Source organism: Rutidosis leptorrhynchoides, chromosome 1 (assembly GCF_046630445.1).
Source record: "Rutidosis leptorrhynchoides isolate AG116_Rl617_1_P2 chromosome 1, CSIRO_AGI_Rlap_v1, whole genome shotgun sequence".
Classification (NCBI taxonomy): Eukaryota; Viridiplantae; Streptophyta; class Magnoliopsida; order Asterales; family Asteraceae; genus Rutidosis; species Rutidosis leptorrhynchoides.
Genome location: NC_092333.1, coordinates 57,957,948 through 57,970,900, shown reverse-complemented (window position 1 = coordinate 57,970,900; position 12,953 = coordinate 57,957,948). Strand labels below are relative to the sequence as shown.

Below are 12,953 nucleotides of genomic sequence, written 5' to 3'. Positions count from 1 at the left end.
TAAAATTCATAATCAATTTGAGGAATTGGGAGTTGAAATTTTACAGATAGTTAGCCCAAAAGATTACTAACACAAATGCATTTTCAGATTTTGATGATAATTCGAAATTTGATTTTTGGTTTAAAAGTTATCGAGGCAGGGCGACGAGCTGTTGCATAATTTTAATATTTTTTTTTAATTCACTCTAACAGCAGGATATAATTAAAGAGGGTAATTGAATAATTGATGTTCATCTGAAATCGATTGTTGGTTGTCTTATAGAGAAGTTATGGGATTTACAATTGGATTATAGTGATTGTGGTAGACAGGATATATTCGCCAGTCAGGAAGACAAAAACAAAAAAAAATATTGATAGAGATCCTTAACAGAATACGCCATATTTTATCTGAATAACTTTTATATCTAGTATTAATATACTTAATAAATATATAAATAATAATACTACTAATACTAATAATTATATTAATAATAATGATAATATTAGTATCAACAATATAAATAATAGTTTTTATAATAATACTTCTTTTAATAATGATAGTGAATAATTAATATTAATAACAAGGATAATAATGATAATTATTAATAACAATGTAAATAATGAGGTTTTTAATAGTAATAATAACTGATGTCATTTATATTTATATTATAACTAAATTATATTTTTATTATTCTTATAATAAAATTTATATATAAAATATTTATTTTAATAATCATAACCTTTTAATTATAATTATAACAATAATAATAATAATACTATTAATACTAATATTGATATTGACATTACTATAATAATATTGATAACAATTTATACATATCGAATTTCATATATATATATATATATATATATATATATATATATATATATATATATATATATATACACACACTATATATTAAACTAATCTATTAATAATACAGATATCAAAATTGATAATGAAAGTAATATAATAACATTAATATAATAATTATATTCAACTTGTAATTAAATTTAATATAATAATATTACATATGTCCTCTTTAAGATATATATATATATACATATATACATAACAACATATTTTGAGCATTTAGTTTATATCTTACAACAATATAATAATAATTATCCATAGAATTGATATTTGATTTGTCAATATTTATATATTTATATTTATTACTATATACATACAATATCAGCTATGTATAAAAAGTCCTATATACATATTTAGAATCAGCTTAATTATTTTATATCTTATTTTACATATTTAACTTTAATGTTTATATTATATTTTATTCTTTCCAATTATTATTATATATATACATACATTTATATTTACATATTTATTTACACACAATTGTTCGTGAATCGTCGGGAATCTTCAAAGGTTTAAATTATTACATGAACAAAGTTCAAAAGTTTTTGAGACTCAACATTACAGACTTTGCTTATCGTATCAAAATCAAATAAGATTCAGGTTTAAATTTGGTCGGAAATTCCCGGGTCATCACAGTACCTACCCTTTAAAGAAATTTCATCCCGAAATTTGAGTGAGGTCATCATGGCTAACAATAAATATGTTTCCCTGACGAATATGAGCTGATAAATAGAGTTTTATCATTATTGAATAATATAGATAAAATAATTCGATTATTCGAAGAGCACGAATGAAGCTATCACAAAAGAGTGAAATGAATAAATGAAGTTTCGTTTTTAACTTTTGACGTTGTCTTGGTTGAATTTAGAAAATAAGGCGTGTCTTAACTTTTGACGTAGACGTTTGAATTCCGGAATTCAAGGGATTTAAAAGAAAATCTTGGAAATCTATTAGATCTGATTCTTCGGCGAATAAGGAAATTAAGATGTCTCTAATTAAATACGGTGATCTGCTTCGATTACTCTGTCTGATAATTCCATTATAAATTAAACTCTTCTATTCCATTATTCTCACCACTCCTATACTTTCCTTCTTGTTTCATACATCCAAAAGATTCTGAAAATGCTTAATCCAGTTCTGATCCTTGTCCTCATCCTTACTATCGCAATAATCATTCTCCTTTTCCAACTTCTACCAGAGAAATCTGCTTTCTTCTACTTCGGCCCTTGGGATTATAATGTTTTTAATTCTCCCGTGTCTTTATGTTGCGATAAACATTGATATAAACGGTTTGTAATTTATGTGTTGTTATCGGGCTTTATATTCTCCCTTATATTTCAAAGCTCTATGCTTTTGTTTTCTCTTCCCGACTTCAAGTCAAGCGAATAATGGTCCAGAATTTGTAGATATAGAGTTTCGAATGATGATAATGTTCTAAGCAGGAGGGAACGTGATAGCACGATTTGATTTTCAAATTTATCAACATCACGAAAGATAGAACTATCAAGAATACATTTTCTTGATTTGTTCAGGAGTTAAGTAGAATGAAAGAGTTATGTAACATGACACATGATGACGTTATAATCTGTGAATCCTCATGTTCCATTTAGAAACTCAGCATGACTTACTGTAATATAATCATGTTGATCAAGTGTCATTATATTATACTAACTCATGTATCAGTTCCCAACATTATTTCAATAACATTCATATTTTAAGCTCGAAAGTTTACAGAATATAGAAACTAACAGTTTCTATATGATGTAACACTGATAGCACGAAGAGATTATTGATTTCAGATAAGAATAGTTATAAAAATAATATCTTCAGAAATATGGAGGATATTTATAATGAAAGATACGATGATATCTTAGAATTTCTAATATCGAAGGATGGTGAAGAAAATTTGTCAGCAAGAGTTTGGAGTCAGAAGCAAGGTATTCGCTAAAGATTTCATCAGAAACAGAATCATCAGGATTCTTAATGTACAAGTTTTAGTCCTTGTGATTTGTTCAGAGACTCCTTCGTAGTTTGCTCAATCAGTTTTTCAGTTTCAAACTTTTTCTGAGCTTTGCCAACATACAATTCTTTATCATCAACTTTTGGCTGTTGAGGTCGTTTACAGTTTTTGTTGCTTCATTCAACTTTTCAAAATTCAGAGTATTAATTTGCAGAATGGGTGCTTTTCAGAATTTCAGAATGAAAGATCATAGTTCTAAGAGATAAATGTTATATGGATACATATAACTATTGATGTGGAAACGTTGCGAGACTCACAATATAGATTTACTGATTCTCGGTAATTGGTATGGCAATTCCTGTTACAAGATGCAGATAAGTACATGATGAGACTTCAATAGATAAATATAGTGATTTATCGGAGATATTTATGCCAAGGAGCAACGAGGTTGCTGGTACTTCTGCTGGTAATATGATGGAATATAAAAATTTTCCCGGTAACAATAAGAGAGCACATATATATCAAGGTTATAATAAGGTTGTTTCGAACGAAAAATTGAAGTTGACTTGTTGGAGCTGTGACAAAATTGGCTAATTTGGAAAGAGATTGCAAAGTTATTTTCGGTAATAATAACGTCAAGGAGTTAGCACAGATACGTGTTAAATGTTTACTCAGTTTCCGAGAGTTTTCAGGTGCATAACTATACGCATCAATCTTTTCTTCCGTCGATGAAGTGCGGTTGGTTCATCCTATGGATTGAAGTGTTTTTAAGAATCATGAAAGGTTTGAACGCAGATCGTATTCGTCAAGATACAAATGAGGTTTAAGATGAAATCAAGTGGCAACTTGAAGAATTGTTTAGTTTCATATGTTATAGTCAATATTTTAATTCATTTTAATTGTCAATGTTGGTAGTCCACAGTTGATAGTCCACAGTTAGCAATTCAATAATTCATATATAGTTTAATATATAATATTCGAATTAATTAATACGTATCGTGACCCGTATTCGTCTCAGACTCGATCACAACTCAAACTATATATATTATTGTAGAATCAACCTCAACCCTGTATAGCTAATTCCAGCATTACTGCTTATAGAGTGTCTATGGTTATTTCAAATAATATATATAGATGCGTCGATATGATATGTCAAAACCTTGTATACGTGTCCCGATATTTAAAGTGCGTAAAATAAATAACAGAAATTAAATGACGATAAATAAAATTGCGAGAATTAAAATGCGATAAATAAATTACGATAAATAAATTGCGATAATAAATTGCGATAAATAAAAGATAATACGGAATTAACAGTTAGCTAGGAACAGTTAGCGTGGATTCTTAACAAAATTTCTCATAGTTAATTTGTTGTTTCTAACAAGTTTTTATTTTGTCCAATGTTTTCTTCATTATGCCACTTGTTGGATTCTGATAAGTCAAAATCCAAATATAAATTTGAATGAAAATGGTTATTCCGCGGTGAACGGATATGTATATCAGTGGTTGTAAGTAGGATAGTAAATGATTATTGAATCAGATTCGAAGAATGTACAATGTAACTTATTAATGTGAAATCTAAATATTCCTCAGGTATTACCTACCCGTTAAAATATTTTCACCATTAACAGTTTGTACGAAAGAATTTTTAATTACAATCTTTATGAAAATATATATACATATATATTTTCTTCAGATATAATCATGGATTTAATGAGTTAATGTGATATTAATCTCATTTGATTTACAGTTAGAACAAGAATATATAATCTCTGAAACATTAGAGATTACATAATCGCCATGTCGAACGAAGATAAAAGATGTAGAATGATTCACAGATTGATGATTATGCTCGAGGTACATAATGAGATGTTGAGGTGCGTGATGTTGAACTTGGGTTGTTGATGGTACTGGTGTCGATGTTGGTGGTACTGTTGGTGCCGGTGATGTTGATGAAGTTGGTAAATTTTGCACCATATTCTCCAAATTGATTACTCAAGCGCGGAGTTCGTCGACTTCTTATATTATTCCGGGATGATTGTTGATCGGAATGAGAGGATGAATAAGGTTTAGAATTTTAGATAGAATATAATCGTGGCGAGATATTCGGGAAATAAGGGTAAAAATGGTGTTTCAGATTGGTTCGTCGGTAAGTGCTTCAGGTTCATCACCAAGAAGGCAATTTGGTTGATGGAAAGTATCGCCTTCTTCTCATTTCCATTGGTTAAGTTGACTACGAAACTTATCCCAATTCATCCAGGATAGATGATGGCTAATTGGTTGATCCATTCCGGTTACACTACTTTCAGAGCTCAGGTGAATATTCATATCGGAATAGTTGTCGGAATAACTATCGGAATAGCTATCGAAATCTGAGGGACTCGAACTGGTTGAGGGATTCATCTCGTACGATCAGATGAAGGATTTTCGATAAGAAATAGATTATAGGATGTAGATTAGTACCCTGTAATACATAATTTACATATGCATATATAATTCTAAAATTCCATAAGTTACGGAGGAATCTACGGAAGCTGTCAGGCAAAGGTAACAATAACAGATACGCTAAGATATGAATTTATCTATACACTATTTATGCAGTCAATGCAGTAAAACGTGTCTAGACTAAGAATAATGAGTAGGTAATTTCCTAAGGATGATAAGCAGATGATTTTTGACACGAAATGATAAGCAAAACTTTTGACATGCAGACACGGTCGAAGTCCGTACTCACTAATGCATCCTAACGACTTATCAGCTAGACACACTAATACAGACCTGGTTCGCTAAGTCTACCGCTCTAATACCAACTGAAAGGACCCGTCCTAATCCATCTGGATGAAGTCCATATCGATTACAAATGATTCACAATAGTTGATTACATCGCGAGGTACTTGACCGCTATATGATACATTTTACAAACATTGCATTCGTTTTTGAAAAGACAATCTTTCATTACATCGAAAGTTGACGGCAGGCATACCATTTCATAATATATCTAACTATAATTGACTTAATAATAATCTTGATGAACGCAACGACTCGAATGCAACGTCTTTTGAAATATGTCATGAATGACTCCAAGTAATATCTCTAAGATGAGCTAATGCACATCGGAAGATTTCTTTCATACCTGAGAATAAACATGCTTTAAAGTATCAACCAAAAGGTTGGTGAGTTCATTAGTTTAACATAAATAATCATTTCCATCATTTTAATAGACCACAAGATTTTCATTTCCAGTTCTCATAAATAAACGTCCCATGCATAGAGACAAAAATATCATTCATATGGATTGAACACCTGATAACCGACATTAACAAGATGCATATAAGAATATCCCCTATCATTCCAGGAAATCCTTCGGACATGATATAAACGAATTCGAAGTACTAAAGCATCCGGTACTTTGAAGTTTTAATATAAGTGTAGTATATATAATAAATATATTTTATGTACAAAATATTTATTTGCTTAAAAATGATAGTTTTTGAGATTAATAAAGATAATATTAATAATCATATTATTTAATATTAATACCTATTTTGATAATAATATTATTACTAATAACAATAATACTAATAATTATAATTGTAAATAGGGTTATGTTAACGATAATAATAGTTGGTAACTACTACTTATATTAATGGTAGTAACAATAATAAGTAACATTCATAATGCTTATTAATAATAATTCAGATACTTAATAATAATAATAATAATAATAATAATAATAATAATAATAATAATAATAATAATAATAATAATAATAATAATAATAATATCTTAATCATAATAATGATAACTAATACTTATTTTAACATTAATATTAATAATAATTATAATACATGTGATAATAATAATAACTATAACTAATGATAATAATACAAATAACAATAATAAGAATAATAATTAATAATAATAATAATAGTTCTAATAATAAAATGATACTTTACTTAAATAATATAATGATAATAATAACAATGTTAATACTAATAATAATAGTTTTTAATACTTAATGATAATAATAATAATCATAACAATAATGATAATATTAATAGTAGTAATAATAGTTATATTAGTAATCTTTATTTACATGATAACAATTTTAATTACTAATACTAGTATTAACAATAACAATAACAATAACAATAACAATAATAATAACAATAATAATAATAATAATAATACTAAAGATGACAATCTATAAACTTATAAAGAGTGACTCCTACTTCCATAAATATGATGAATTACCCATCTCCTTTAATAATGTTAATGTTTGACCCATCTTATTCACTACATAGTATGCAGTTAAAAAACCTTGCATATTTAATTTATAAGAAATAAAAAATAACAATAAATACAACCTAACCTAACCCGTATTATTCTATTAGATAGATACGTAAGGTCAAACCGTCCCCATGTTATTGTTACCTTATTAGTATTATTAAAATTAAAATTAAATAGATAGATTATGTCACCAAACTTCAGATCTAAATTCACTTTTCTCATCTCTTACGGTTCTTCACCGTGACCCGCATGCATCATCTGGCGTCGAAGCTACACCCCTTTAATCCCCACCCATCGCCCGCCTGAAAGATGGGGTATTTGATTCCCCACCATCTGCCTTGCACATAACATCATTGTTTGCAATTAATGGGTTTCAGGAGCAGCTCGAAAATAAAACGGTTAGTTTCTTTAATTTGGCTGTTTAAACTTTAGCTTATATTATGAATGGAATTCAATTCAATTCAGTATATCCTTAGCTCTTGCACATCCATGGAACCATCGAAGGTATGTCAATATTTAATATTTGCATTTAATTGGCTTGGTAAAATCAAATCAAACATTCTCAACAAGCACATAAACTTTTCAGTTACCCGTTACATTGAATAACATTTAACACTGGTATGTAACTGCATAAATTTATTCAATGTGCATGTTTGTCATATGCCTATAAATTGTTTGTATCTGGTGTATCGTTATGCATCATTATCAAAAACTCACAACCTATTCCAATGGCCAAATATGCACAAACACCCATTCCAGTTGTTGAAAACAAAAGTTTTGTATACCTTAATGAAATTGAGGTTGGAAAGAAGGTTGTGGTAAAGGTTATGATATGCCGAATGTGGGATACTCACACATCATATGGAATTATTTGAGTTCAGATTTTATTGTGTGTGATGAACAGGTATACCATTTTCTTTTTGTTTCCACATTATATAAATGTATGGATTATATGGGATACATGTGTATGGGATTTATTTTTGACTCATTTAATTTGAAGTTCCAGTTGCGTACATGTTGGATATTTGAATGTTTAATTATTTGAGTCTTGGTATTGTTGTGTCCGAATACATGTCTATGGAATTGATTTTTATCTTATTTTGCATATGATAATGTTTAAGTATATGAGTCGTGATAATTTTGTGTTTCATTAATAGGTATTCCCTTTCCCTTTCCATTTAAAAATATCATGTATAACATGTTAGTGAGTTGAATAAATGCATGTATAGCATGTTGATTGTTTTAAGGTGTTTTCTGTCCTCACAATTTGGTGTTTACCATGGCACTCAGGGTAATGTCATCCAGCTAACTGCAAAAAGTAACATTGCACACCATTTCGTCACACACTTGAAGGAAGGAAGTGTGTGTTTACTGAAGCACTTTGAAGTGATAGTGAACCGAGAGGAGTACCATATCTTAAAGGACAACAAAATGATGATCCAGTTGCAAGGTGCAACATACTTGAAGAAGCAGACAATCCCCACTGCAGCCACTTTTATCAGAAACCTGTTTGATTGCATTGAAATCGAAGATCTGGTGCCCAATAACAGCAGATACTTAGTTGGTATAATTCGACCACCCTTTTTGCTTACTTGATCCCTTCAGAAACTTTCTGTAACTTACGTAGGCACTGCTCTATGTATGTTGTGGATGTTGTAGGCCGCGTTATGAATGTAGGGTCACCCGAGGATAAGCGGACCGGTTCAACTGCTCTTGATTTTGACCTCGACAATGAAAGGTCTGCTACATAATTACACACATTGCTGGTTATTTCACACCCTTGGGCATATTTTAATTGCTAATGTTTGCGGTTACCGCTTTTGTACATAGGGGTCAAAAGATTCCAGTCACTCTTTGGGGCAATCTTGGTGCTGATTTCATCGAGAAGAGGCATGCACCGCCTGCATTGCACTGCATCATTTTATCGTTGGTTATTGTGAAGAGGAACCACTATGGTAACCTATAGATTCAATCAACTCCCGCGTGTCTCTGTTTATGTAACCATTAATGACCGGTTTCCTAATTATATTTACAGGTACGGTCTCCCTCTCCAGCTCCTCTACGACTCTCATCATGGATGACCCAGAAATCCTCATCCTGCATGGGTTTATAGAGAAAATCAGGTGCCGCATCCACTTATATAATACAAAAATATTTATTACCCACATCTTAGGCCGCTAACAGAATACACATTCAATGGTTTCGCCAGTTCAATGGAGGTTCCTGGGGATGACGAATATTGTTCCCCAGTTCGGCATTTCCCATTACCTAAAGAGGGTACCCTCGCGGACCTACTGGAGATGACGCGAAAGGGAAAGAACAACGTTGTAAGTCCTTTTTCGTTTGTTTTATTTTGCTTTCACTACCTGTTAGCAACTAAGACAGACACCTAATATGCGACATCTGTTACTAATACTTTACTTTACAGCTTGATGTTTTCAAGTGTCAAGTCGAACTTGCCGATATCCGGATGAAGAATGGGTGGTACTATACTACATGTAGCATCTGCAAGTCAAAGAAGGGCACATCCAGAAAGTTTCGGGGTTTTTGGTGCGATTCTTACGGAAAGAATGTCCCTGAGCCCATCACACGGTATTTACTATGCAGACCTCTTAGTATCAACGGTGCTTAACAGCAGCCAAATTTTCAAATTACTCCTTACACTTGAACTTAACAGGTTTAGGATTGAATTCGAGGTGAGGGATGCGACGGTCGAGACTGTAGTGGTTCTATTTGATGAAACGGCGGAGCAGTTGACAAACACAACAGTTCAATGCCTCTTAGCCGAGCTTGATAAGGTTAAGATACACTTTTACATTGTGTCTGCTTCGTAAATACTAACTAACCCACCCCTCTATATATACATAGGATACATGTAAGACAGTGTTGTCGAACGTCCTGACCAACCTGCTAAACACCACGCAGGTTCTACTATTGAAGGCAAACTCATTCTACAACCATGGTACGTATGAAAGCTTCAATTGAATCAAAGTGTACAAAGAAGAGAGCATTCCTGAGACTCCTCCCCCTGCAAATGCAGACCAGCTAAATGATTCGGTAACCACCCCACCCCCTGCGAAGCAAAGCGACGCATCAGGCTCCACAGGAAAAGGTAAAAAAGAGGTCCATTGCTGTGCCTACACCAACTAAAGATTTGGAACGTACCAACCGTTGCAAGTAAGTTATTGTTTACTTTACCTTACTATAATTATTCCTCTACGTTTTCCATGTTATGCTGCTTATTACGTCCAACATTTTCAACCATATTAGGTTCATTGTAACCAGTGATTCAGAGGATGGCCAGGAAAAAGTTGAAGCTGAGAAGGACAATACGGCTGATGATGATGCATAACAAGTATTTGCAGTTTTAAATAAATAACACTAGCTATTTAATTATAGTTTTGTCGAGTTGCGTTTGTTGCCCAGCATTAGGGTTTTGGTTTTTCAATTTGGTTTTTGAAACAATTTGAGTTTTGGTGTTTTGGTTTGGCATTCAGAATAATCTGCAGTAATCTACCTCATGGTTTTGAGGTTATCAATAAATTACTGTGCACTATGCATGCACTTATGTTTATATAATGATTATGGTTTTCACCATCCATCATATACTACTGTTACTGAAAATGTGATGCTTAGTGGTGTTTCATAAGATCGGAGAAAATGGTTGTCCTTAAAGTTGCATCATCAGGTACATTTGATGCCACCAATAATTATTAAAAAAAATTAATGTTTTTTTTTTTAAAAAAACTGTTGTGGATCAATAAAAATAAGTAACTTTGGTTAAACACCAAGCTACGTATAGCGAAGATTTGTAGGTGAAACTATAAATTGTATGTTTTGTGAAACACTTACTTGATTGACTGAAGGTTATGATAGACGTGGTGAAGTTTAAGATGAGTATGCCAAGACATTAGGTTTGTCACCATTTACGTTATAGTGCCATATAAAATGAGTATTTATATGTTTACTATGCACTCAAATGTTTATATTTATATATAATCTTTAGTTTATCTAACAAGTATGCTGAGTCATGCCTCTATCTATCATCATGGCTATGGTCAAACGTTATTTTGATATGCAGTATATACTGTTCGATTTGACATGCTTATGCCTTATAACGATAATAGTTAAAATTTTGTATGACAGACTATCTGTTGTTCAGTTACTCTATTTACTCTTTATTTACTCTTTAAGTGAATGTATTTTTTTACACTATCTATACAATATCTAACAACTAGCAACTGCAAGCATCGCTTCATTACTATTATCGGGTGGTCGGACTGCACACAGCTGGTTTGTCATCCCCCTCGAACTCATGGAAAATAGTACATGTGATATAAAACAAAAAACAAATTTGGCGGCACTAATTCAGGAAGCGAGGCTAATAATATGGGATGAAGCTTCTATGACTCAAACGTACGCTTTTGAAGCATTGGATAAAACTCTGAGAGATATTTTGGGCTCTAAAAATGAGGCGAACAGAGGTAAGCTATTTGGCGGTATGCCTATTTTACTGGGTGGTGACTTTAGACAGATTCTCCCAGTAATACCAAAAGGTAAAAGACAAGAGGTTGTTCAGGCCTGCATCAATAGATTAGATTTGTGGAAATTCTGCCAACTCCATACACTGTCATGCATTATGAGGGTCAACGCATACACTCCTAACGGTCAAATAGATGCTCGGAAACACGCATTCAATAAATGGGTTCTCGATGTGGGTGATGGTACTGTTCCTGCATCATCTAAAGATGGAGAGGATGAACCATCATGGATAAAGATTCCTGATGAATTCATTTGCAATCCGAAAAAAACCCAATTGAAACAATTGTTGATACTATATTTCCAAATTTCAAATTAAGACATGAAGATGAAGACTATTTGCGGGAAAGGGCAATATTGACCACAAGAAATGATGACGCAGATCAGATCAACAAGTACATGTTTAAGATGCTTCAAGGTGAAACAATGACATTCAAAAGCTCTAACGAAATTTTCAGGGGGTCTACTGACAGCATCGAACAGCAACAATCATATCCAGTGGAATTTTTTAAACAAGCTCAATTTTCCAAGTGTGCCTCCTCACAAGCTCAAGTTAAAAATAGGGGAGCCGGTAATGTTATTGAGGAATCTCTACCCAAGCTTAATGGAACACGACTTATCATAACCGCCTTTCAGAAGTTTGTACTCCAAGCTCGCATCATTACTGGATCTCATATAGGTAATATGGCAATAATACCCAGAATTGTCGTCACTTCCGCACAATTGAAATGGCCATTTGTCATGCAACTAATTCAATTTCCAGTTAGGCCATGTTATGCGATGACGATTAACAAAAGCCAGGGCCAATCCCTAAATTTGGTGGGTCTCTACCTTCCTAAGCCGGTATTTAGCCACGGTCAACTATATGTCCCTTTTTCAAGAGTCACAACCCCTGATGGTCTTAAAATAGTCATGGTTGACGACACTGAGCAGCGGTTGAAGGGACACACATGAAATGTTGTTTACAAAGAAACTTTCTTCAACCACAACGAAACTTTGTAGCGGTAATACTAACCCATTCATTTGTAAGGTTTATATGTTTATTAATTATCAACTCCTCTATCTCTTCTTAGCCTGATATAAATTCATCCAACATCCCAACAATCACTCTAGTAGACTACATTTACCAATAATTTAGTGTCACAAGCAATTAATTGACAGTGTTGTCTGTAACACAGAATTGTGCTTTACCCATTACTTAGCACCTTAGTACAGATTTAGCACATTTAACCCTGTGGGATGATTAATTGCGTTAATTATAGTTACCCCTTTCTTTATGCCTTTTTACTTACATTCGTTCCAGTGTAACCTT

The 12,953-nt window shown here is 32.2% G+C and overlaps 2 protein-coding genes across 2 annotated transcripts; both read left to right on the top strand.

The window, feature by feature from the left end:
• Nucleotides 1-8,323: 8,323 nt before the first annotated feature.
• On the top strand, nt 8,324-10,454 carry LOC139871946 (uncharacterized). The gene is made up of 8 exons (XM_071859724.1): nt 8,324-8,666; nt 8,762-8,840; nt 8,933-9,057; nt 9,138-9,225; nt 9,312-9,429; nt 9,531-9,694; nt 9,780-9,932; nt 10,373-10,454. Exons 1-8 carry the CDS (start codon nt 8,324-8,326, stop codon nt 10,452-10,454), a joined length of 1,152 nt encoding a protein of 383 aa, XP_071715825.1.
• Nucleotides 10,455-11,417: 963 nt separating this feature from the next.
• LOC139871851 (uncharacterized) lies at nt 11,418-11,960 on the top strand. The gene has a single exon (XM_071859630.1). It carries the CDS (start codon nt 11,418-11,420, stop codon nt 11,958-11,960), a length of 543 nt encoding a protein of 180 aa, XP_071715731.1.
• Nucleotides 11,961-12,953: the final 993 nt, after the last annotated feature.

Bases quoted from the DNA above. Each gene is read 5' to 3' on its own strand.
- LOC139871946 (XM_071859724.1), top strand. From the start codon at position 8,324: ATGTATAGCATGTTGATTGTTTTAAGGTGTTTTCTGTCCTCACAATTT. The intron at 8,841-8,932 runs GTCTGCTACATA...TTTTGTACATAG, and splicing joins TTTGACCTCGACAATGAAAG to GGGTCAAAAGATTCCAGTCA. The intron at 9,933-10,372 runs GTAAATACTAAC...CAACCATATTAG, and splicing joins TTTTACATTGTGTCTGCTTC to GTTCATTGTAACCAGTGATT.
- LOC139871851 (XM_071859630.1), top strand. From the start codon at position 11,418: ATGGAAAATAGTACATGTGATATAAAACAAAAAACAAATTTGGCGGCA.